This window comes from Tinamus guttatus, unplaced genomic scaffold (genome assembly GCF_059628265.1).
Source record: "Tinamus guttatus ecotype Peru unplaced genomic scaffold, ASM5962826v1 Tinamus_guttatus_pri_ptg000057l, whole genome shotgun sequence".
Lineage (NCBI taxonomy): Eukaryota > Metazoa > Chordata > Aves > Tinamiformes > Tinamidae > Tinamus > Tinamus guttatus.
Window position 1 is genome coordinate 636630 of NW_028288591.1, and position 24430 is coordinate 661059.

Here is a 24430-nt window from a genome sequence, read left to right on the forward strand (position 1 = left end):
CAGAAAGCTGCCCTGAGGACCCCCCTGCCTGTGGCTCTATATCTAAGCTCTCTGCAACAGCTCCCAGGTGGGCCAGATTAAAGTAGGACATCACATAGTTCCAGAACCTTCTCTGGGAAGGTGAGGAAGCCACCGGGCAGGCTGTGGGAGAAGCTGCCTTGTCCCCAGGCCAAGGGCTCCCTTCACAAAGCTGTGTCATGCTGTGGGAACGCACTCCTGTCTTCTGGTTTTCCACCCACGTGTGTGCAAGCAGAGAGCCGTGGCCATGTCCTGTGCAGGGTGTCCCCACACTGTAAACCCGCCAGCTGGGCACCATCTCCCCAGTGCAGGGCCGGCAGCCGCTGCCCCTTGCTGCGGGTGACGTGTTCCCTTTCCTGCGCACGCAGCCCCCTCCCCGCTCTCGGGCTGTCCCCGCTGCCCTGCTCCCCGTTCCCTGCTCGGCACCCGCGGAGCAGCCCGCCTCGCTCCCGGCGCCGAGGGCGCCTTGGTGCTGCGCGGGGCCTGCCGTGACGGCCGGCCGCTTCCTCCCCGAGCAGCCATGGCCGGAGCCACGGTGCGCATCGGCGACCAGCTCATCCTGGAGGAGGACTACGACGAGACGTACATTCCCAGCGAGCAAGGTACCGGGCTGCCGCGGCGCGGGCTCGCTGAGCGGACAGGAGGGACTCGGCGCGAGCCGAGAGCAGGCTACGCGAAGCTCCCTGTCCTGGCGACGCAGACGTCCCCAGCTCGCTCGTCACAGAGGCATCCGTCGCTTGGCAGCGTGGCGGGATGTGTTTGCTGGCGCAGCACTGTCCTGACGACCCGGGGCAGCTTCACGCCGGGATTAGGTGTTCTCAGCAGGCCCCTTGCTTTAGACCTTGCAGGGTCTGCTGCGGGCAGTCGCTGGATGATCCGTGCCCTTGTGTTTGCCTAGAAATCCAGGACTTTGCACGGGAGATCGGGATCGACCCTGCGCAGGAGCCGGAGCTGATGTGGCTGGCCAGGGAGGGCATCGTGGCTCCGCTGCCCCCCGAGTGGAAGCCCTGGTGAGAGCCCCAGCGCGGAGCAGGTGCCGTCCTCCCTGTGCCAGGGTGGCACGGGGACGGTCACAGCGCACGGCAGCGCTTGCAGGGGTGGGAGAAGGGCAGAGGGACGTGGGGAAGGGCCGAGGCCGGCGCAGTGCCGGGGGCTGCTGCCGCTCGCGGGGCTGGGCTGCTCCGCTGCAGGAGCTCCCGGTGCCCGCGCGGCCGGGCGCAGCAAAGGGCCTCTGTGCGTGACACAGGGCTAACGGGTGCCTTTTCCCTGCCGCTTCTGCCACGCAGCCAGGACATCACCGGTGACATCTACTACTTCAACTTTGCCAACGGGCAGTCCACGTGGGACCACCCCTGTGACGACCACTACCGAGAGCTGGTCATCCAGGAGCGAGAGAAGCTCCTGGTGCAAGGCAGAGTGAAAAAGAAAGAGAAGAAGAAGAAGGAGAAGAAAGACAAGAAAGACAAGAAAGAGAAGCAGGCTGTGGTGAGTAGGCTCTGTGGTGTCTCCGTGCAGGGGGCCAGGGGGCTGGGCTGAGGGTCCTCAGAGGGCTGCGAGGCAGCAGGGCACACTGTGTGACTGCCACTTGGGCACTGGAGCAGCTGTCTCTGGCAAGGGATCCTGCTTGGGAGAGGTGTGAATCTGATGAAAGTCCAAGGAAAATGCATCCAAAGGTACGTGGGGCTGTGATACACAGGCTTAGATGCTTGAGGTTAGTCAGCTTTCCTGTTGGTAGCCTGCAGAGTAGCCAAATTCCCTGTGTATTCCAGATGATAGCAACTTGTTTCTACCTTTCTTTAGGCAATAGTGAGCTAAGTGCCAGCGGGCAAAGCTGGTGTCATGCAGTGCTGCTCAAGGCACAGGCATCTTCAAACCAGAAAGCCCCAGGGCTTCAGTCCAAGCATTTTCGCTTACCCACAGAGTGCTCCATAGCGCTCCACAGCGTTTTTAGTATCTGTGCCTTAGCTAAGGTCACATATACGCAATATGCTGTAGTTATTGGCTAATATTTATCTACTCAGGAGATGCAGCCGGAGCCAGGGATTCCTCCTTGGCCCTCCTTCCCCGAGATGGCCTCGGGCGGCCGATCGCGTGGGCAGGAGAGCGCGGAGCTGGAAGCAGATAGCCAGAGCAGCAGCGAGGCCCAGGGCACGGCCGCCGCGGGAGCGTCCAGCGCGCGCTCCGCGGGCACCTGGCCCGCTAAACTGCATCCCCTGCTCGTAGCAGAGCTCAGCAGGCCTTGCCAGATCTTGACCGATATGGAGAAAATGTTAGAGAAAGGCCCGGCTTTTGGCAGCTTTGATGTAGACGTCCATGAAGCCCCAGACACACGCCTGGAAATGCGAGACGGGCTTTGTCTGGACTCCTCTGACTCAGAGTCGGACGATTTAGAAGTTGGGCCAATAGCGCAGCCTTTCTGCGGGCCAAAGAAAAGCTCTTTGCAAGACATGGGCAGTGTTAAAACTCTTCTGAAGGTTTCTGAAGACAAAATCCGACTATTTGGGGAAGAGAATGTGGAGAAGTGGAAGATGAGAGAAATCATAGGAGAGAGTGGGTCTAGCCCTGGTGATGACCTCTCAGTCAGAGACAACTCTCCGGGACCGGGCGGCGACGAGGGAGGAAGTTGCAGCTTATCGAGAGCCTTCGGGAAGGCCCCGGCCCTGCAGCTGCACACGTTGATTTTCTGATGGACTTTTGTGGGAAATACCCGGCCCGCAAGTCTAGAGACGCCGACAGACCGAAGGAGGCGAGGGAGGGAGAGGCGAGCGTGGATCAAGCTCCCCGAGCGCGGGGAGAGGAATCCACGGAGGACTCCGGCGTTCCCCCCGCGTCTCGGGTGTTTGGCTGCCAGGACAGCAGCAGCCCCCATCAGCACGTGGAAGTGCAGCTGACCTCAAACAGAAAAACTGCAGAGAATTACAGCAGAGTGGAGGTTAGTGAGGGAGCAGGTAGGGGTGAAGAGGTAGGACTCTTTTTTTTTTTTTTTTTTGAGGGACATTTTTGTGGTGACACTTCTGTTATGAAGGTTTCTATAGGGTTGAGAGCACAAAACTACTTCTTTTGGATAATTTTCAGCCCAGGACTAACTTCTCTGAGCACAGCCTTGTCCTTGGACTGCAGCGGCTGTGGTCTTAGGACCCTGACTTGGTTCAGGGTACAGAGGGCCCATCTAGACATGTAATTCTCCCCTCCTCCTTCCTCTGTGAGTACTGTTAGAAGAAACAGTGCTCTGCAAGGGTGGCACTCAGTTTGTGACAGGGGAAGAAGGTGGCAGGTACGAGGCCCGGCTCTCTGGCTTGGCTCTTCAGTGGGGCAGGATAAGTTCTGCAGCCTTCACAGCTCGCAAGCAACAGCATCCAGAGAGGCCTGGTTGCTTTCTGGAGTTCCCTTCTCTCCCCGAGGTGCCCAGCCCTGACTTGAGGTACTCTGTTGCTTAGAAAAGCAAAGCACGAGGGAGCTGTGTCTCTTGGAAAAGGCCCTGGTCCCTGGTTGAGGCGGGCGCTGTGCCGAGGCCGTGGAGCGGCGATCTGCACGTGCAGCGAGCTTCTTCCAGCCTCTGCCGTGGCAGGACCGCCCCGTCCCTGGGCAGGATGTTCCGGCTTGCTCTGCCTTTGTTCATAAGCAATTGCCTCAGTTTAATAAGAACTTATCACATCGCTTCTTCCGAAGGAGAAGGAACGGAAAGGTCGCTGCGTGGTGGTAACGAGTTGCCCGGTTCCCCTATTGCTGGGCCCGGCTGCGACTGCTCCGCGTTGCCAGCGCAGGTTTCTAATTAGCAGCGTGGGGTAGTGCCTGGCTTGCTGCTAATAGCCGTGGCTATAAATACCAGGTAAACTGCAGATTACCCTGCGAGCGTTAATTAGCAGCGGCGGCGAGCTCGTCTTTGCGGAAGGACAGCCCGTGTCCGCCGCTCCGTGCGCGCTGTACAGGCCGCTTTGTTGAGCCCCGGCCCTGCAGGGCACCCGCAGCCCTTGCTGGGGCAGTGACGTGGTGGAAGGGAGACCCGCGCGTGCTCCTCTGCTGCTCCCACCTCGGGGCGCTCGTGACTGGGCGCTGTTGGCAGTCCGCGGTTCCGCAGGTCGGGACCGGGGCTTTAGTGCGTGCAGCCGGGCCGGGCCCGCGTCGGCGCGCGGCCTCGGGAAGGAGCGGCGAGGCCCGGCGAAGCGCCCGCCCTCATCATCCGCCTCTTGCCCGCTGCAGGCTCCGGGCCCGTCGCTGGCGCCGCTGCGCGGCCTCCTGGACGCCGCCGTGCCGCGGGGCCCCGTGCGCTGCGCCCTGGGCAGCTCTGCGGACTGCAGCCCCCCGCCGCGAGCGGGGCCTCAGGTAAGCGCCGCGTGCCGCGCGGGAAGGTCGCTGCCCTGCGCGCTGCCCCGTCATTCCTGTTATATTTAGCAGCTTTCAGGAAAGAATTGTTCCAATTGCTGAAAAAAATTCACTTCAGCTCGTTTTAGTTAACTTGCAGCATGACATAGAGTACTGTTAATGTAATCCGAGTGACTGGAAGTTCTTCTGTAGTGATTAACGTTTCACTCGTTAGGTAGTTCGGTGGCGGAGCACTGTGGTCGTGCACCTCAGTGGCTTCCTCTCCTTTCTCTCCCTCTTCTCCTCCTGACTTTGCAGCCCGCCGAGACCTGCAAGCCCAGCAGCCAGAGCAAGAAGGTGCCGGGAGCGCCTTGTGGCGAGAAGGTTTCCGTAACCGCGGTGGCTCGGGATGAAGGCAGGAGTGATGAGGAGGAAAGCGAGAACGAGGTACCCGTGTGCGCGAGCGTCAGCAGCGCCTTTGTGAGCACCGTGCGCGAAGGCCTGGGGAGCGCTCGCGGGTGACACCCTGCACGAGAGCTGGCCGACCGCGGGGTGAGCTCCCGAGCTCCGGCCTTTGCCTGGCACTGCGCTCCTTATCTACGTGCTTTGGTCTCCAAAGTGTCTAAGGCTGTTTTCTGCCCTTACTCCCCAAAAATCCCCCTCTGCCACAATATATTCCAAAAGGAGATGACTTGTAGGCTCCTTCCTCTTGGTGTGTTGGAACCCTGAGTTCTGTTTAGCCCAAAAAAGGGAACTCACTTGTGTCTTTTTCCTTCTCTGGATATGTTCAGAGTCTCCATGGAAGGGCCAGGCTGTTCAAGAACCTGCACATGGACGTGAGCGCCCTGGGAGGCAGCTTCGAGTCGGAGGTAAGGCCGGCGTTGCGGCGAGGGCGGCAGCGAACGGGGCGCCCAGGCCGGCAGAGCCGCCGCGTAGGCAGAGAGGAGGGGATCTCGGGCTGAGAGGTGCCGGTGGGCCTGCTGCGGGGAGGAAGGCTTGCTGAGGAAGACGAGGGGTTGGTTTTCTTGCCGCTTCACCCGAGAGCGTGCAAAGTTGCAGCGATGTTGCTTGGAGAGAGCGGGGCAGGTTTATTGTCCAGCTCGTTCCCGTGGGCAGAGCAGTGCCGTCCCGCGGACACGGAGCGGCAGCAGAGAGCCCCGTGCTGCCGCCCGCGTTCCCTGCGCGCTTAGCGCTCGTCACCCTCGAGATGACAAGGGCACAATGGGAAGCGCCTTGCAAGCAGCTCTGGCCATTCAGCCTCACTGCTGCGCTGACATTAATCCTTTCTCATCGTTTTGAAAACTCTGTTCCAGTAGCTGAAAGGCAAATTAATTTCCTTTAAAATGTTTCACAGGATTTCCATTTCAGAGCGTATTAAAATTAAGCTGTAAAGTACTTTGCTGGCGAAGGCGTTCACAGTGCTGGGCCTAGGCGGTGTGAGAAGGCAAGAGCCCGCGCTCCGCTCGTGCCCAGACAGCTAGAAGGTGCCGGGGCCAAGTTCCTCTCCGAAACGCTCGGGGCTCCGGGAGCAAGGAGCTCTCGGCGCTCGGGTGCTGCGGCCCCCTTCGGGAATGTGTGACAGAACGGCAGCCACGGGCTCGGCTCCGTCTGGAAAGCGGCAGCCCGCCCGGGTGAGCGCTCCGTGCCGGGGAGCAGTCAGTGCCCCCGGTGGGACGGCAGCCCTGCGCGTGTGCCAGGCCGCCCGGCAGCGCAGGATTCCGCGGGCCGGCCCGGCGGAAGGGCGCTCGCGCAGGGGACGGCGGGCGCGACGGCCGCGCTCGTGACGCGCTCCGTGGCTCACGGCCGCTATCCCTGCTCGGAGGCCCTTGCACGGGGTCCGGCAGCGTGCTGGGGCTCGTGCCCAGCAGCGCGCGGGTGCCCGGCAGAGCGCCGCCGCCGCGGAGCTGCCTTCGTGCCTCCGCGCTTCCTGCGCCGCCGGAGCGGGCAGGCTGCGCTTCCCCGTGCCCAGGGGCCGAGGAGCCGGCGGGAGCGTCTCGGGGTGCCTGCAGAGGGGTCGCGCGTGCCGGCAGAAGCGATCCCCGCGCTGCGCTGCTTGCGCTGGGGAAGCTGTGGAACTGCCTTCTGCACGGGTCAAGCTGTGGGTAAACACTGGCAGTCAAGGGGTCCTTTATGTGGTGGGAAATTAAAATGCAAGGCTCTTTACCAGATGGAAATGTGTGAAAAGGAGCTGTCTCTGTAAGTAAACATTGCACAATACAGCATACGTGTCCTCGCAGAAATGTATGCGCAGGAAGCAGCGCTGCTGCTTCCCAGGAAATTGAGACGTGCCTGAAGCATCCACGCAGGCAGGACGAGCCGAGGGCGAGGAATGGCCAGGCAGGGTCCCATGGAGCCGCCGCGCCCGGCTCGCGCGGGGACGTGTTACGGGCCACGACCCTGTCCCCCGCTTTCGTTGTTTGTGTGCAGCCCCATGGGATGTCCCCTGTGGAGGAGCGGGGGCAGCGAGGGCAGCGCTGTGCCCGTTCTGGGGCAGCGAGGGCAGCGCTGTGCCCGTTTGGGGCAGCGAGGGCAGCGCTGTGCCCGTTCTGGTGGTTGCCGGTCGTTCCGCTTGTCCTCCTCTCCGGACGAGGTGGCGCTCCCAAGCCTCGTGCGGTCGGTGTCGCTGCTTCTCTGCACACTTACGCTGGTGCCTGGGTCCTTCAGCGTGCGAGCAATGCATTGCATAGGTGGGAATCTCATAGTGTTTAGTGTCACTCAGCTGCAGGTGAAATGTGTTACTGGCTAAAGTCAATTATTACCGCAATGACTTGTCCTGGCTCCGAAATCCATAGAAAAAAATGCCTGTCTTTGCAAGAGGAAAGCCCAGCTGCTCCAGGCACTGTCTGATTTGCAGGGTTCCCTCTTCTGGAGACCTGGCCTCATGACCGCTGAGGTGTATCGTTAACAAAAGCCTTACCCGTTCCTCTGCCTTGGATAGACGCTAGAGCCACAGAAGTTATCCCGGCCCGCTCTGGCGGGCTCCATGAGTTCCCGTGGACGTGCACACCCCTGCACGCGCAGCGTCCCGCAGGCGCCGGCGCGTCCCGGTGGCCGTGGCGTGTGCTCCTCGCGGAGCCGAGCCCTCCTGGCTGCCTCTCGCGCCTCCGCTGAGGGCCCGGCACGCTGCAGGGGAGGCTGCGAGTGCGGGCTGTTGGGCGAGGAGCAGCGGTGCCCTAGCTCTGTCCTCCTCTCTGCTTTGAGCCAGGACTTTCCAGCCCTGAGTCGCTAGGAGAGATGCCTTCTGTTTGTGGCCCGCCTTGCTTAGCAGTAAGAGCATTCCGGTGGCACCGGGATAAAAATACGCCGCTAAAATATGCGCTCTGTGTATGGTACACGCTGTACGCAGGATGCAGCTCGTGCCTGACAAGACACCCCAGCATTAATAAAACAGCGCGAAAGTGGGAAGCGCCTGCAGTTTTGCTGCATGCTGATGAAGGAAGCCGGCCCCGCGTCCTCCGCGCTGCGAGCTGTGCGGCTCCCGCTGAGGCTTTGGGTGCCAGGCTTTGGCTCGGGTGCTTCTCCCCAGGCCAGGGAGCTGGCGCCCTTTCCGAGCGGGGGAGTTAGGGGTGCAGGCGCCCCGCCGGCCGCCCGGGAACGCGGGAGCAGCGCGAGCCTCAGCGCGTTGCCCGTTCCTGGGAAACGGCGCGTTATCGCGACGGCATTCCGGCCCCTGGGAGGGAGCGTACGAGAAGAGCTCAGGCGGCCTTGCCGAAGTCACCCAGAGCTTTGCGAGGCTGCTGCTGGCTGCAGGAGAAGCCCTGCGTGCCTCGGGGTGGGAGGCAGGAGTGTTGTGGCTGGAATAACTGGACTCGCTGTCTGGAAGGAGGCTCCAGGGTGCGGGCGTGCTGAGGAGCACCAGGAGCCTTCCGTGGCTGCTGAAGTCAGCAGGACTCTGCACGTGGCAGCACATCGAACAGCTACACGTGTTTCAGAGGGCCTGTGAAATACAGGAACGTAGGAGCCACGTGCATGGGAGAGTGTGATTCTGCTCCTTGTGGCCTTCCGCATGCACGCAGTGGCCTGGCCTGGAGGTTTTTGCAGAGCCTTGCCGGAGGGACAGGCACCCTCAGCCAGGGACGCGAGAAGAGCCCCTCTTAGCCCTCTTCAGCCCCCCCTCTCACCCTGTCCGTGGTGTCTGTGATGTGGTGTTTTGTGGTTGTCTTGCGAGTCACCCCCAGAGTGACTTTCCTGGGATGATCGGTCCCCTCGGGTGTTTGCTCTCCTCCTTCCCTGTGCGAGGAAATGGGGCACAGCACGGTGTCAGTGGTGCACAGAGTCCAGAATTGCTTTGCAAGAAGCAGTTGTTACCCTTTCAGTGGGAGAAGCCCAGAGAGGATGGCGGGGGCCAGCCGGGTTCACCCTGTAATGCCCGTCTTTATCTCCTCGCAGCTCTCCAAGGTGTCCGAGGCCAGCGGGTGCGCGGAGGACCTGCCGGTTTCCAGCTGCTCCGCGGAGGAGCCGGGAGAGCCTGCGGTGAGTCGGGGAAGCTCCCTGCGGCGCGGCGCGGGCTGCGCGGCCCTGCTGCCCAGCAGGAGGCCGAGCCCGCGGGCTCCGCTGCGCGCTGGCACGCGCCGTTGCTGCCGAGGAGCCTCGTGGCGCTCGTGCGGGCAGCGGCGGCGCGGGTGTGCGGAGAGGCAGCAGAGCAGCTGCAGGAAAGGGCACGTCCCGTCTGTGCGGGAAGTGTTAGCCCCGGAAAAGTAGGTCGTTTGTAGCTGGGGCGGCACTCGGATGATCACAAAATGGACATAGCAAGCAATGTAAGGGACTTCAATGTCGTGTGCATTAAGGGCCTGAGCAGCATTTCCGAAGGCGAGCCTGCATGGCTGGCGGTCCCAGAGGGAGACCGGGCAGGGGGTAGCCCCGCAATGGGGTGCGGAATGCCCGTGGGCATCTCCTCATCTCTGCAGGAGCACTGCCGCTGCCGTCTGCCAGCGGGACCCGCGGCAGCATGGCAGAACAGGCCCCAGAAGATGGTTATTTCACGAGCCTGCGCACTGGCAAGCGGCTGCCGCGTCCTGCGCGCCCTTTGGCCGTGCTCCCTTACAGGCACGGGCAGCGCGGGTGCCCTGCCAGAGGGTCCTGGGCAGCCAAGAGCTTGCGGCAGCTCGCAGGACGTGACTTTTGGGAGGAGTCCCTCAGCAAACGTGCAGCAGTGTCGGGCAGCCCGCGCGTGTGGGCTGCAGGAGCGCGCCGCAGCGGGCGCAGGCGCTCGGGCTCCAGCTGGGGCTCGCTCAGCCCTGCGCTGATTGTAAGAGAGCTGATCAGCTGCACTGGAGGAGACCTGGAGTGACAAACTCGCCACCTGTCCAGCAGCGAGGAGCAGTCGGCTTTGTGAGGTTGTGTTTGGAGAATACACCTGTCCTCTTGTGCCTAATAACGAGCATAATCAGATGTGAAGGGAAAACAAAACATATGCCTGCTGCGTTCCCCCTCTGCCTCTTGCTGCGGCGCAGGCAGCGTGCATGCAAATGCCTCGCTGGAGCAGGCGCCTTTGCAGCCTGGTAGAGCCTTGTCTGGAGCAGCGAGAGCGGCGCTGGAAGCGGTGCCCCCCGCAGACCCGCAGCTGCTGCGCTGCGTCGCCGGGCAGACGCCGTCTAGAGAGGACTCGGGGCGCGTGCGCTCCCGCAGACGAGCGCGCCGGGCGCCGGTGCCCGCAATGGCCTTGGTGTCCTGAGCACGTGGGGCTGCCCTTGGGGGACAGCAGCAGCAGCCCAATCCCTGCTCTCTGCTTCTACCTGCAGATGCAGCTGTCTGGAGGGAAGGACAAGGACCAAAGCGAAGCCGGGGCGCAGGAGGAGCAGAAGCAAAGAGAAGAAGCTGCTAAGAGGTACGATGCAAACAGGCCGGGCGGCCGGGCAGGTCTAGCTCTCTCCTGTGAAGTGTCCCCCTGCTGTCACCCAGGCGGGAGTGCCTTGCAGAACACCTGAGCTCCTGCAGCTTCTCACACGCTCTTTGCTCTTCCGTCTCTCCTCTTTCTCCTCCCAGCCTCCTTACAATGGTGCTAGCAGTGCCTGAGCAGTCCCTCTGTGGATAAGGGTCAGTATTAGGCTGCTTTCTATCCTGGTGTGTGGGCAAGTCACTCTCGAGTGCAACGGCGGTCGCCCCAGGAACAAGGCAGGCTCTCAGTTGCTGCAGGGTCTGCCTGTTGAGGGGCAGTGTTTCCCTCCCATTTGGGGTCATGTTTTCAGGCGTTTCAAAGCGCCGCGCTGAGCAGGGAGCCCCGAGCGCTCTCGAGCCCTGTGCTGAGAGCTGCCGCGGCTGGCGCTGGCACAGGGGCTGTGCCGAAACGCCTGGTCCCCGTACGACGGCGCACAGCGCTCTTGGGTGCTGGGAGCCCGGGAGCTCCTGCCTGCACCAGGAAATCTTGTGAACAGAAGAAGCTGCAGTAGATCTTAATGATGGGCTGTGTGCACTTGGGATTCGCAGCCTTGTGCTGAGAGGAGCTGCTCGTGTGAAGGTGCCTGAAAATATGTCCTGCCCACAGGAGCGGTCTCCTTGTCACTGGGTAGCTGCCCCCCAGCTGTGCATGCTCTCCTCTCTGTGTGCCTGTAGAGCTCCCTCATGCCTGCCTAGCCTCTCTGTGCTGCTGAGAGGAAGGAGGTGTGTAGGTGCAAACATGCCTGCCAATATTCCCATCTGTAAGGGAGATGCAGTGCGAGTGTTACTAGAGTGCTCATTTATCCAGGGAAATTCTCTGAGGACTTGGCAGGAGCAGGCTGTGATCCGGGGAAGGGTTTTGCCTTTTGGATCCTGCCAGGCCCCGTTAGCGGCCGAGCTGCCCGTCGGGCCGTGCCCGGGACGGCTCCCCTGCTCGCCCCGCGCTGCCTGCAGGCCGCCCCGCGCTAACCCGGCCTCTGCTGCCTCTGTTTCTGCTGCCAAGCGAGAGGGAGGAGACACACGCGGCGGAGCAGAAGCGCTCGGCTCGAGAGGCGCCCGAGTCCCAGGAGGCTGCGGAGCCGCAGGAGGCGTCGCTGCGGAGCCCGCTCGGTCTGGAGGAGCCCGCTGCCCCGCAGGATGCGTAAGGGCTCCCCTTCTGCCCCCGGGGCTGTAAGCACAGCAGACCCCGTCCTGTGCTCGTGCCCTCGGTTGCATGCTCTGTGCGAGCTCTGGGGGGCCCGGCAGGGCTCCGGGCGTCTCGACACGCGCGGCGATCTGTCCTGGGCAGGGCGGGAGGAGCAGCCGGGCCCCGGCCTCCGTGCGCAGGACTCCGGGGTGCAGCGGGCGCTGCTGGGGAGCTCCTTGCAGGGGCTCCTTCCTAGCGCTGCTGCTCCCCGCCCAGCACGCGCAGCCCTGGCCTAAGCGCTCTCACACGGGCTCCCGAGCTCACTCGCTGCGTAGAGCAAAGTACCTTGTACTAGAGCGGCTGGAACCCCGGCTGCTTGGAGATAACGAGGTCAGAGCGCGGGATGGTGGAGCTCGGGGTCCCTGCACAAACTAGTGCTTTACCACTGCACTAAATTGACAGTTTTTGCTCATACATACCTGCCATTCTACTGCAATAGAAGATCTCGGTGGAAACGATCGTGCTGACTTTGGTGCTGTGTCAGATGACAGAGCAGCAGATGACGTTGGTAAAAATAGGCAGTGCATCTCTCAGGATAAAGCAGTGCAGAAGCAATCTTTGCTGTGGAGACCAGCGCAGTAGTTCACTTTTTCTACAAGGAATTGGGTAAATGCTGTGTTGACTGGCTGCACTTTTAAACAAAAATAAAGAGCTGGAGGAAGAGCACGATAAAAGGATGGAAGGATCCAGATAGCTTTGCAGAGCAGCCTGGTAATTAGTCCTTCTGCATTCGGCCCAGAATGGGTGGCGTGATGGGGAGCACCCGCAATGTGGGGCTTCCCTGGAACCCCACTAACCTTGTCCCTTTCCTGCTCCGGTGTTGCTAGCGGCTGCCTGAGGAGCCTTCTCCCTTTGACTCAGGGCTGTTACTGGGGCTGTTTTTTCCCATGTTTCCTGGCACATGTGAGGTCCCTCTGCCTTATCCTGCATGTCTCGGAGCATGCTGAGGTCTTGCTGCTTTGGATTTCACTGGCAGGGAAGAAAAATGTCATTTCGTTCTTAGACCAGTGTTCACTTTCCCCTCTTCCCCTTCAGTCTCTTTCAGGCCTCATAACTTTGCTGCTTTATGTCTGAGAAAGCTTAATTAGAAGCAGATTGGGTTTGAATTTTTGGAGAGCTTCGGGCTCTCTGTTGCCTAGAGCTGGCAAAATCCCAGCACACTTTAGCTTGCAAATGCAGAGCAATACCTGGTCCATCAGCAGCTCGTTGCAGCCCCTGAGTGGCAGCAGCTACTGCCTGCATGTGCTTTCATTCGGGAGAGCCCCGGGCGGGCTTTCCTGGCTAGGGGATCCCTGGAGAAGGGAGGCGGCGGCGCCGTGCACGGGGCGCAGCAATGGGCCCCCATCAGGGTGCAGCAGGAGGCTGCCGCAGCGGCGCCGCGGGGGACCCGCGCTGTTATGTGACATCGGGAGGCCCTCGAAGCCCCGAGCGGGTGCTGTGTCCCCAGGCGCAGCCTTGGGAAGAGCCCTGCTCCGGGGAGCTCCGCTCCGTGTCCCTGCGCCAGGGCTGCAGAGCGCGGCCTCGGCCTCGCTCCGCGGAGAACCCTGCGCTGCCGGTGCCTTTGAGGCCCTCCTCTGCAGCGGGGCTGCGGGGAGGATGCGCCCGCTTCCCTCTTGGTGCTCGGTGCTCTGCTGTCCTTTTGCCAAAGGTGGTTTCTTTTCTTGGTAGGCAACCCGAGGAGGAAATGAAGCAGGAGAAGACCTTGGGCCAGCCTAATGAGGAATCTCTGGAGGAAATGGCCAAGGAGCTGGAGAAAGAGGTGGAGCGAGAGAAAATGCGTTTATTGCAAGCAAAGGAGGAGAAAATTCAGCAATTCCAGGAGGAGATGAGGCAGCAGGAGGAGGAGGAAGCTCAGAAGCTTCATCAGCAGAAAGAAAACTGCCTCAGGTACTTTCCTTTTTTACTCCCTCTCCCCGCTCGCTCTCCTGCTGAGCCTGTCCCTGCTGTGTTTCCTTGCTGCTGGCCTCGGGCTTGTGCTGCGTTTAGGCCACCCCTTTCGAGCTCTGCAGAAGGAGCTTGGTGCCACTTTGTGAGCTGGGGGCGAAGGGAATGGTATCGGGGCCCTCGCCGGAGAGCGTCTTCCTCGTGTCCCGCATTAGGGCTGCCTGGCCTCGAGCGCAGCCGGAACGCGTCTCCGAGCCGGGAAGAGGCTCCGTGCAGGGCCTGCTGCTCTGCCACCTGCCTGGCTTTCAAATCCTGCGCCAAGCGGCAGCGAGGGGGCTGGAAACTGCAACATTAGAGGCAGTGAGATTGCCCCAGAGGGACCATAGGAGACTCCGGTACTGGAGGTTTTGCAGAGGGACTTCCAAACAAGGCTTTTAGGAATAGGGCAAGGCTTTGTTGGCGCGAAGCCCAGCCAGTGTGCAGGGACCCGAGCAGCAGCAGCGCAGGCAGCAGAAGGGCCCGGCCAGGTGGCCCTGCGTGTTTCAGGGTGTGCTCTCACGGCTTGCGTTTTTGGGGACGGCCCGAAAGCAGCGCGCCGAGCCAGCCGGGAGCAGTGCCGTGACATGAAGTGTTGTGGGAATGCTGGGTTGGCTGCAAAGGAAGGCACAGAAAGTGCACTTGCAAGGAGAAACGTCTAAGCAGCAATCGAGTAGTTAGGAAAAGGGGTCTGCTATGAAAATGCGGAGCTTGCAGATGTGCCAATACGTCCAACTACCTTGTCTGGGAGCCTGTTCGTTTATGAGGATCTGACTTATTTACTTCAAAAAAAAAAAAAAAAAAAAAGTGCCATCTGTGGTGATGCATTGCATTTTAAAAACGTACCATGCAAGTTTGGTCCTCGGAGGTTGGATCTCCAACACCGGCAGCCACGTTCTGGAAGTATGGAAGAGAATTAGTGATCTGGAGCCTTGGGAATGCATCAGCTGCGCAGGCGCAGCCAGTGGGCACAGCAGCCCATCTGTGGGCCTGGGGCAGGTGCCTTTGAAGATATTAAAGACTCCTGAACTCTCTTTCCTCCCTGTTCCTTATCTCACAGGGCTCTGAAGGAGGATTTGGCAAAGGCTTCCAAGGAGGAAGAGTTGCGCGTGCGGCAGGAAGAAGCCGAGAGACTTTCCAAGCTGCGAGTCCAACTCGCCTCCGAGACCGAGGCGGAGAAGGAGCAGATCAGGTGCGAAGCGTCGCCGGCCGCGGCGGGAGGCTGTGCTGCCCAGTACCAAAGTCTGAGGTCTTCTCTCTCTGCATTCTCCTTGTGAACCTGCCAGGGCAGAGCAAGAGGCAGCGCTGCAGAGGCTGAGAGAAGAGTGGGAATCCCTGCAGGTGACGGAGAAGGAGAACCTGGAAGGGATGAAGAAATGTGTTTTGGAGAAATTAAAGCTGCAAATGGAGGATGCTCAGCAGAGTGAGATGGTCGGGCTAGAACGAGAGAAGGAACAATTCCTGAGCGAGTTCAAGGAGAGATTAGAAAGGGAAAAAAAGAAGGTGAGGTGTGATGACTACCAGAGAGGGTCGGACCCGTGCCACTTATGCGTGCCTTGTGCTGTAGGGGTAAACCGTTGAGATTAAAGAACACCCACGTGTGCTTTAATAGTAACTAAGTTATAAGCTAAGGGGGAGATGTTTGCTACGCTATTAGAGGGGTGGTTGGGCTGGAGAGGAGTAATCCCACATTTTTGTAACAATGGTGATTACTTAGCAATTATTTACATGGCCACATTGCACATGAAGGAACGGGAAAGATGACTGTGTGCCTTTGCCAACCTAAATCCTGCCATTTTAGCAAACCCGAATAGCTCTGTCCTTGCTGCTTTTCTGCTCCCGAGGCCCGGGGCATCCCTGAGCGGGACGGTTTGTGGTCCTCCACAAGAGCATGAGGGGCAGGCCCAGCCAGATGCCTTGGGTGGACGCAGAGAGCGCGGAGGGGCCTTGCACATAATTCAGTGCGGACAGGGGTGGCTGCTGAGGCTCCTGACGTTTAGGGATCGATGGTAACGGCAGCCGCACCTTGTGCGCTGTGTCTCTGCAAACAGAGCTTTTCCAGCAGGCCTTCGTTTGCTCAATTTCCTCTAGGCCACAGAGGAGCTAGAGAAGCAGTTGGCAACAGAGCTCCAGGAGCTGAAATCCGCAGCAGCTGAGAAGCATCGCAAGGTACAGGCTGGTACCTCTAGGGTAAGGGTGGTTCTCATCCGCACTGTCACCAGCTGGGCCTGCCGAGGGTGGCAATATTTTTTTCCACTTCCTAAATACGGTTCAGGGCTGGGTCAGCATTCGGGCATACTCCGAGTAGGGAGGGGTGAGTCTCTATCCATCGATCTTTGCCGTGGTGCCTGCTCTCTGTTGGAGGGCACTAAATGGATCTTGTCAGAAGAGCGACATGTCTCTGTGGGTGGTTTTCTTGGCAGGTCATTTCCAGCCTGCAAACCCAGATAGCAGAGGCACAGAGGAATGAAGAGGCTCAGCTGCGTGAAGAATTGCAGAGGGCAGAGCAGAAAATCCAGCAAAAAGCATACCAAGTAACAGAATATGAACGTGAGGCGAGTATTCGTCCTCGGTGGCTGAAGGTTCTTCACGCTCTCCCCTTCTCGGATACTTGGGGAGGCCTGAGATGCCAAGTTCCCTGCCCACGGGTGACAGTGGTGCCATTGGGGAAGGGATGCTCCTACAGCATCTCACCTCGCTAGGGCACTTGCTTTCCAGCAGCCAGGCCACTGCCCGCTCTTTGGATCGCTCGCAGGATGTTCTGAACGTCAGCCTTTCTGTTTGCGCGAGGAGCTGCTTGCTGGGAGGAGAGCTGCTGTAGTGCAGTGCTGTGCTTTGCGAAGCCTCTTTCTGTTTGCTCACTGCAGCTCAGTGAACTTTTGAGAGAGAAACGCCAGGCCGTGGAGAAAGAGCATGAGAGGAAAATGGAGAGAATGAAGGAGGAGCACCAGGAGGTCCTAGCAAGGATTCGGGATCAGTATGAGGAGGAGGTACTGCAGGGCAGCGCAGCGAACTGGGAGGTGGCTGTAGCAGTTGGGATTTCCGTGGGCTGGCACCGCTTTCCCGCGGCCGTGCGCCCCGTGTGTTCCTGCTGCCTTCCCGGAGAGCCCCTGCTTCACTCAGCCAGGGTTCTTGTTTGGCTCCTGCACCGAGCAGGAGAGGAAGCAGCGAGCAGAGCTCTCCGAGGGCGTGCGCCGGGAGACGCTGCGCCTGCGCCACCTCCACGACGTGGAAGTGAAGGCTCTGCAGGCAGAGCTGGAGGAGCGGCTCGCCGAGCTGCAGCAGAGGAGCAGGGAAAAGGTGAGGGGAGCGCTGGGCCTCACTTCTCTGTTATGAGCAGGCTGCTTGTGACACTGCTCCCGCCACCCGTGTGGCCCAGCGTGATGCAAGCGGCAGGTCGTATTTTCACAGGGTTGTGCTGTTCTCCCTGGTGGAGAGCTCTGCTGGGTGAGCAGCTCGTGCAGTTTATCTCCGAGTAACTCGCTCTGTTTCTGTGCAGGAAAGAAAGCTGCAGGATTCAGAAAGCGAGCTGGAACTGCGAGCAAAGGCTGTGAAGGCCAAGTCGGTGCAGCTCCTTAGCGAGGTGCGTGAGCTGCGGTGCACGGCCCTGAGAAAGGGAAAAGGTGGAGAGGTGCTGAGGGCAGCCAGGGGCCTCGCCAAAGCGAAACCCTGGAGAAACAGGCCTGTGCCTTGGGAACTGTTGCTGCTTAGCAGGATGGGATGTTCTTCCCACAGGGTTACGCTTATTCCCAGCTTCTCCCTTGGTGACGAGGGAGGGCGATGCAGTGAGTGTAAATGGAGGGGAACAAAGCAACACTGCTTTCTTGTAATGGCCTGGAAATGGGGCCCTGATCGCTGCACTTCTCCTCCAAGTGCTGCTGAGTGTCAGCAGTCTCCTCTGGTGGCAGCACCACGCTCTGGTGATCACCCGCTTGCTCTCCCGTGTGTAGGAGGAGGCTCTGAGGAAGAAAAGGCAGCAGCTGCTGGAGGAGGCCAGGCGGACCGAGCTGGAGAGGGAGGTAGGTGTGCGTGAGCTCTGGGGAGGCGCTGTGCAGCGGCCAGGAATGATGGGCTCAAAAAGCAAGGGGTTATCTGCAAGGCCAGCCACCTGCCCTCCGAAATGCAGCTGTCTGCCCAGTGCCCAGGAAAAGCCTCCTGAACCCCTGTATTTTGCCAGAACTATGAACTTACAGTGCTGCAGGCATCAGAGTCACTGCAGCTTTGTGGCCAGACCTTGAGCTGCCAGGGAAGTAGCTGGTGACCAGCTAAAAAGAGCGTTAGTGCCTGCCTAGAGTTGTGAGGGGCCTGCAGAGCAGGCGAAGGAACGTGTGAGCGAGGTGAATCGGGTGGACCTGGCCAGAGGGTGAAGGCCTCCGACATCCAGGAGAACATCCTGTGGTGACGTTTTGGCAAGCAAGTTCCTCCAGGACTGGCACGTACTGTGTGCACTCACTGTGCTCTGGGACCTGCTGTGAATAGTGTGGGTAGGATCAGTCTCTTGCATGGAGTGCTGGGGGAGCTACAGGGGATTTCCTCGTGTGTTTCCAGGAAGCTGCTTTGGCCTCTGAGCTCCGTCTGGAGGAGAACAGAAAGGTGCACGCCAGCCTGCTCGACTCCATCCGGCAACTGCGGAAGTCTCTTGAAGAGCTCCAAGACCAGAAAGCTGAGCTGGAGGCCCAGGTGGACTTGTTGCAGACCCGCAGGCAGAGGTTGCAGAAGCGCGTCAGGTGGGTGTATGTGAATGAAATGTCCCCCAGTGCTCAAAATGTGCCGTGCACTCCAGCAGAATCTGCTCTTGGGCCTCCCCTCTAGTGCTGGGCTGCTTCTGGGTTGGGCCTGCAGAGATCTGCAGGCTCACCAAGTGCAGCCATTGTCACTTCCTTCTGTGGCAGTGACCTGGAGGTGGCTATCAGGAGCAAAGAGGAGACTCTGAAAGACCTAGAGGCAGAAGAGACTGTAGAATCTGCGAGAGGGAAAGCTGAGCTCCGTGTCGAGGACCTGGGAGAAACTATTGAAGCTGTGAGTAAAGCCCATTGCAGAGGCATTTGCCTTGTGACTTCTGAGATTGTAACTACCTGCCTTTCTTCTGCCTGAAGTGATCTGGCATGCAGTGATGCACTCTTCTCACTGGAAGTCATCGCTGTCACCTGTACTCTTTGTTACTCTCTGCCTGTGTCTCCTGGAGGAGAAGGGGTGGGGGAAGCTTGGGTGCCCTTGGTGTCGTGCGTATTTTCTTATGCGTGTTTCTTGTTTTTTGAAACTCTTCAACTCTTCAGCGCTCATCCAGAACGCCTGCTTCCGCATGCTCTCAAAGCCACGATGACAACAACTTCCAGTTTGATCAGTGAGTAGTCCTGTACCAGACGCTTTTGGAAAGTGTCTTTCTTGCATTTTGAATGCATGGGAAGCACTGGCAATCCGTTTTTGGGAGGGTGTTGCATAAAACTTGCAGGATAACGCACACTGCACAGGTAGAGAAAGCCAGGCACGTATCCGTGTCTCTCCCGCAGTGTGAGGAGCTACATCTCTGCGGAAGGGATCTCCATCAGGAACGCCAAGGAGTTCCTGGTGCGCCAGACCCGCTCCATGAGGAAGAGGCACACCGCGCTGAAAGCTGCCAAGCAGCAGTGGCGCCAGGACGTGCAGAAGGCGCAGGAGGTGCTGCAGGATGCCGACAGCTCCCAGCTCCTGGAGGGGGTGCGCAGGAACTTGGAAGATGTGAGTGACCGAGCACGGCCTCTGTTCAGAGGGCGGGCGGCACGGCAGCACCAGTGAATCCAGAGCCCCCGATCTGCTCCCGGCCCTGCAGTTGCAGGGACAGGCAGCTGTGGAGGTTCATTCCTCCTGGATACAACAGCTGCACACAGGGCACATCTTCAGTTCCTTCGCTGGTGATGGAGAGCCCTCCTGTTTGCAGAGACAAAGCTGTTGACCCTGTTAGATGCAGGGTTCAGAAGGGGGCCCCTCTTTTCCCTGGCGTGAAGTCGCTTAGGGCCCGTGCTCTCCCCTCGTGCCCTCTGGTTCCCGTGAGCAAAAAGGCATTTTTACTCCAGCCGCATCATATGCTGCGTTGGGTAGAAGGGAAGCACTGAAAGTCACCGTGACCACTAGATTATTTCCTGTCATTCTCGTTTAATTTTCTTCCTTGCCTTGGCTGTTTCTCCGCTGCAGGAAGCGAAGCGTTTGGACAAGATGAAGTCGGCTATGCGGAAAGGACAGGTGCTGCTGAAGAAGAAGGAAGAAAAGCTCAGCCAGCTGGAGTCGTCGCTGCTGGAAGAGGTAAACCGCAGCATTACAGTCATCTGGCCCTGCCCAGCTGCGCTCCTGTGGTGCACAGAGCTCTTGGTCTGCCCCCGGGATGGGGTATTTGTAGGGCTTTAGGTCCTCATGAGGGCTGCTTAGCTGGTGCTGGTGGTGCCTATGGAGCTGGGTTATTAGAACCTGATCCTCTGAGAGGAGAGTGGTGTGCCCCTCTCTGCAGGAGAGGCCAGAGAGAGTAGGCTGGTCACAGAGCTGGAAAGAACGACAAACCTAATTAGACTCGGATCCACATGATTCCACAGCTCTGCAACCAGCAGAACAAGCGTGGGCTGAGGTTTAGGATGGAGGCAGAAGTGTCTTCCACAGTGGCATCTTGCCAGGCAGGGCTGCTGGCGTCAGGGCTGGAGCTGGTTGGAGGAAACACGCTGAGTAAACTGCCTTGCGAGAAGCTTGTTTGTTAGGTTAGAGAGAAATCTGCATTACCGTTGATGTGCCGGAGCGTCCGAGGATACCAAACAAAACCTCACATCCAGAGGGGTAGGTGTTCAGAAACCGCCTGTATCCTTCCCTCTGCTGAGGAGATTTGGGCTCTCTTTTAAGGATAGAACTGCAGAATGGGTATAGAAAGCAGCCTGAAAAAATGACATCATTTGTGGCTAGGGAGAGCAAGGGCATGTGACCTTGTGGAGATCTGGTCTGATTTTGCAATCAAGGTAACCCCTGGAATCTGTCCAGCTCTGCCTGCGGCCACGTGGCTGCAGGCAGGACAGCAGCAGATGTGAGCGCGTAAGACCTTTGATGGTTCAGCTCTTGACCTTGGTGCTGAGAGAGAATGCAGCCCATGCAAGAATTATGAGGGTTATTCAGTGCACAAAAGCCTTTGACTTCTGCCCCGAAGATCCTCCTCTTACAGCGCTTAGGTTTGGCCTTGGTGCATGCACCTGCCTCCTCCATTTACCTAGCAGTCCCTTTGCTTTCAGCTCCTGCTGGCAGGAGAGCGAAGGCAGCTCTGCCTTCACGTGGCCCCTGCCTGACCGTGCAGCCCAGGCTGTGGAGTAGCCACAGGCAGGATTCCCATGGTTATTTGTCTTCCAGGGAACAGCGCACAGGTTTTATTTGCACCGTTCTCTGTATCTTGTCCAGCTTTCAGATGAAGACACGCTGAAGACTGCTGCATGCAAAAAGATGGTGACTTTTGATCTCAGCAACTCTGAAGACACAAACAGCATGTCCAGCGTGGATGTGCATCAGCATCCAGGTAAGGCCTGGCCGCTGCAGTGTGCCTGCCCAGTGCTGAACGCTTAAGGCCTGGCTCTGCCTTTCCTCTCACCTCTGTGCTGTTCCTTTTCTTCTTCTCACTTGTGCTCATTAGCTTCTAAACCAGGGAGGCAGGTCTGCTGCCTGTGAGCGGGGCTGCTCTGTGGTAGCATTTTATTTGAAAGACTCATTCCCTGCCAGTACTGCCGAAGGAGAGGGGTGTGATCTGTGCGCGAACTCCCCTTTGAAACCTCTACCTGGGTTAAGAGTGCGGCTTAGGGAAACGCTTGTGCCTCGAGCTCCAGCACTTCCCTCTCTGCTGCTGCAGAGCTGTGCTGCTGGGCTCCAGGCTTCCTCCTCCTCCCTGTCGTGGAAGGAGAGGTTACAGCAGTTCCCTCTGCTGTTGCTCGGGCCTTTCTCTGGGCTCTCAGCTGCTGTAGCTGGGGCTGCGCGGGTGAAACGCAGGGCGCTCCGTAAGCAGGCAGGAGGGTTGCACTGCTTGCAGGAAGCTGGCAAAGAGAATTTAGAGACTGTCCCTCTGGCAACAGATTGACAATCCGTCCAGTCTGAGGGTTGTCTCTCTGACCCTGATCAATAAAACACCCGCGGGCACACAGGAGATTTTAGGGCTTTCTCTTACCATTATATGTGACAGCACACTGCCAATGGTCCCATATAGGACTGGACCAGTGCTCTAGACGACTTTGTGCTTTTCCTGAGCATGGAGCAGAAGAGGAGTTTCCTGACAGAGAGGCAGCATCCCTCTTACCTTCCCAGCGATCCCTTTTCTTTTTTCTCCCTCTCCTGCTAGTTAACGTGCGGGACGTCGGCTCTCTCGACTCGCAGCTGGACAAGGTGCAGTACTTGACGAGCTCCCTGCAGCGCATCACCAGCGAGCTGAACGGGGTGCTCGGCGTCCTGGGCTCCCTGAGCAACGGGCAGTCCCCGCTCTTCCCCTCGGCCCGCGCGCCCGTGCAGGCGCCCCGCGACGGCCCCCTGCCCCCCTGCGCCCGCCTGGCCGGGGCGGCGGCGCCCGCCAGCGCCGTGGCCGTGCTCGACCGCTGGGCCTGGGACGCGGGGCTGAGCTGCGGCCGCGCCGGCGCCGCCGCGGAGAGCTCCCTGCCAGAGAAGTGGCACCAGTGTTTCCCAGGTCAGTGTGCAGGCCCGATCCCTCTGCTCGCTTGTCCGCGCCTTCGCGTTGCGCCGTCCTGCCAGCCCTCAGCAGCTCGCCCCGCAATGCTGCTCGGCCCAGGCGCACGGCTGCTGCTCTTGGGAAGGGTGCTAATGAGATCGAGAAGGAGAAAGCCGCGTTCCAGGAACTGCAGCATATGGCTGATCTTGTTACCCCGCTTCCAGAGCAGTTCGGCCTCTGCCGTGCACCCAAGAGAGCAGTTATTAAAGAAGGGAGCAAAGGAGGAGGAGGCAGCCCTGCCTCCTGGAAGCCTCCCGTGATTTGCAGATAGGATTCAGAGCGCTGGTTTCCTTAAAAACCTCATGATGCCCTGTGCATCTGGAGTGGAAGCCACCCCCTCTGAAAGCGTTTAATCCCAGGCCGATTTATCCTTGGATAGTGAAAGGAGCGGATGAGCATCGTGTTTGTTTACTATTGATCTCTGGTGGCTTTGAAGTCCGAGAGGAGACTCGATTCCTTTGCTTTGCCCCAGGAACTCTTGCTTGCTTCCCCGCTCTTGTCCCTGCTGGCAAAGGAGCCTCGGGCTCGTGTGGCCGGCCGTCCTCGCAGCCCGCCTCCCCCGTTGCTCAGGACCGGCTCGGCTTGCAGCGGGGAGGGTCTCCGAAGCGTCAATGCGGCAGCAGATGCCCCTGGGCTGCAGCACTGTTGGTTTTTCTCTTGGACCTGACTCCAACGTCTGTTTTACAGGTGGGCTAGCGCCATTCAGTGGAAGGTCTGCTTTTCTGGACAGCCGCCTGGGTTACGTACCTGCAGAGTAAGGCTCTTTTTGCTCGAGTGTTTCTATCCGTTATGCTGATTTATTTCCCTGGACTGCTTTCTAGGTAGAGTGCAAATGTGTTCGGACCTACTCGTGCTATCAAATGGGTTGGATATTGTTCTTAAGTAGCTCCATTAGACGTTGTTCGTTAGTGCCACCCGCTCAAGGCTCCTTGCGGTTTCTTCAGCGGAGCTGCGCTGAGAGCTGTGCTGAAGACCCTGGCTCCAGGAGCCAGCCAAGCAGAGCTCTTTTTGCAACAGCTCCTCCTCCTCTTTCAGAGCTCCAGGATCGTTTCCTCCTGGACCTCTTTTTCTCACTCTCTCTTCCTCTCTCGCCCAACAGTGAGCAAATCCGCCTGTTCCAGCACTCCCAGTTCCGGGGCTCTGAGTCAGATAAGATGAGTATTCAAGGAATGATTGAGACCAACAAGAAATGGCTAGAAGACTTCAAGAGGGATTCAGAAGTGTATCCTTTGCCTGCATGTGGTCTTTAATTGCACTCCAGCTTCCTGCGGCAGGTAGGAAGGGGCAGCAGGAGGTGAGTGAATCAGGAGTGGAAAAGCATTCAATGGCAATTTAGAAGCCTTAGCCTCTATTTTACTGTCCAGTTCTTCAAAAGAACATGTTGTTCAGCAGTTAAGACTAGAGCGAGCTGTTTCTTTCTTCTTTGAGCTGTACTTGTCTCTGAGACAATCTCTTCCTGCCTTTCTCCAGCCGTGCTCTGGAGTGCCGCCGCTCTGCTGGGATCCGGAGCGCGCGGGGCTGGCGAGGGCTCGCGAAAGCAGCCAAGGAGAGCGCGCGGTGGCGGGGGAGCCGGGGGCCGAGCCCGCAGGGCCGGTCCTGCCGCCGGGTCCACGTGGCGCGCGCGGCCCGTCCTGCGCGGTCTGGGTGAGGTGGAGGCAGGGCGCTGCAGTGAGAGCTCGCGGGGCTGTTTGCAGGTCCGTTTGCAGGTCCGTGTTGTAGCAGCGTTACACGGAGGCCGTAAGCGTCGCCTTGGCAGCGCGCGCTGATGTTAGCAGCAAATCCCTCGGCCCCTGTGGCAGCGCCAGCTGCCCCGAGCGCAGTGCTCCTCCGAGTCGCCTAATCCGCCCGTAATTGCGGCTGCTGTGGACGCTGCGTGCGCGCGGGGCGGCCTCCGGCCCTGGGTGCCTGCCCGTGTCGCGGCCCTGCCGCTGCCCCGCTCCCTCCGTAAGGCCAGCTTTTCCTTCGCCCGGCTTTTCCTTCACCCAGCTGCCAGGCCTGTCCTGCCGGGCGCGCAGCAGCCGCCCGCCGGCAGCCCCAGCCTCCTGCAGCTGGGGCTGGATGAAAACAAGCGGATCAAAGTGTTCCGTTATTGAAAGGTGGCACAGGGAGGGCGTTTGCAGCCCCCGCTGCGGTGCCGTTCCTAGAGACGAGGTGGCCGGGGCCCACGTGCTCCACCTAATGCTGCGATGCGTCTCGGTGCCATCCAGCCGTCTCTGTGCTGTGCCCTTGAAGTAAAGTCTCATAGCGAGAGAGCAGAGGAAGGAGGAAGGGAACTTCCCTGGTGGGTTCTTCTAATCCTGCCGAGTGTCCAAATATACTTTATAGACTGTTTAATCCAGTGGTGAGATATCAGGGCTTCCATAAATCAACAGTTCTCTCATTAGTATTCCGCGAGCGGGAGGCAGGGCCGTGAATCA

The 24430-nt window shown here is 59.4% G+C and overlaps 1 protein-coding gene across 1 annotated transcript; it reads left to right on the top strand.

The window, feature by feature from the left end:
* Positions 1–533: 533 nt before the first annotated feature.
* CEP164 (centrosomal protein 164) lies at positions 534–24106 on the top strand. Its single transcript, XM_088540260.1, is given in 33 exon segments — positions 534–620; positions 917–1028; positions 1305–1503; positions 2040–2667; positions 2670–2950; positions 4183–4341; positions 4639–4767; positions 5112–5189; positions 8710–8793; positions 9033–9174; positions 9228–9317; positions 9774–9973; positions 10062–10147; positions 11201–11338; positions 13052–13270; positions 14364–14495; positions 14590–14806; positions 15395–15472; positions 15727–15858; positions 16171–16293; positions 16460–16603; positions 16803–16886; positions 17254–17322; positions 17852–18030; positions 18196–18322; positions 18580–18647; positions 18814–19021; positions 19475–19582; positions 20708–20822; positions 21633–21971; positions 22701–22767; positions 23113–23235; positions 24007–24106. Coding segments are annotated over 33 exon segments (5040 nt in total). The 5' UTR covers positions 534–538.
* The last annotated feature ends 324 nt before the right edge of the window (positions 24107–24430 follow it).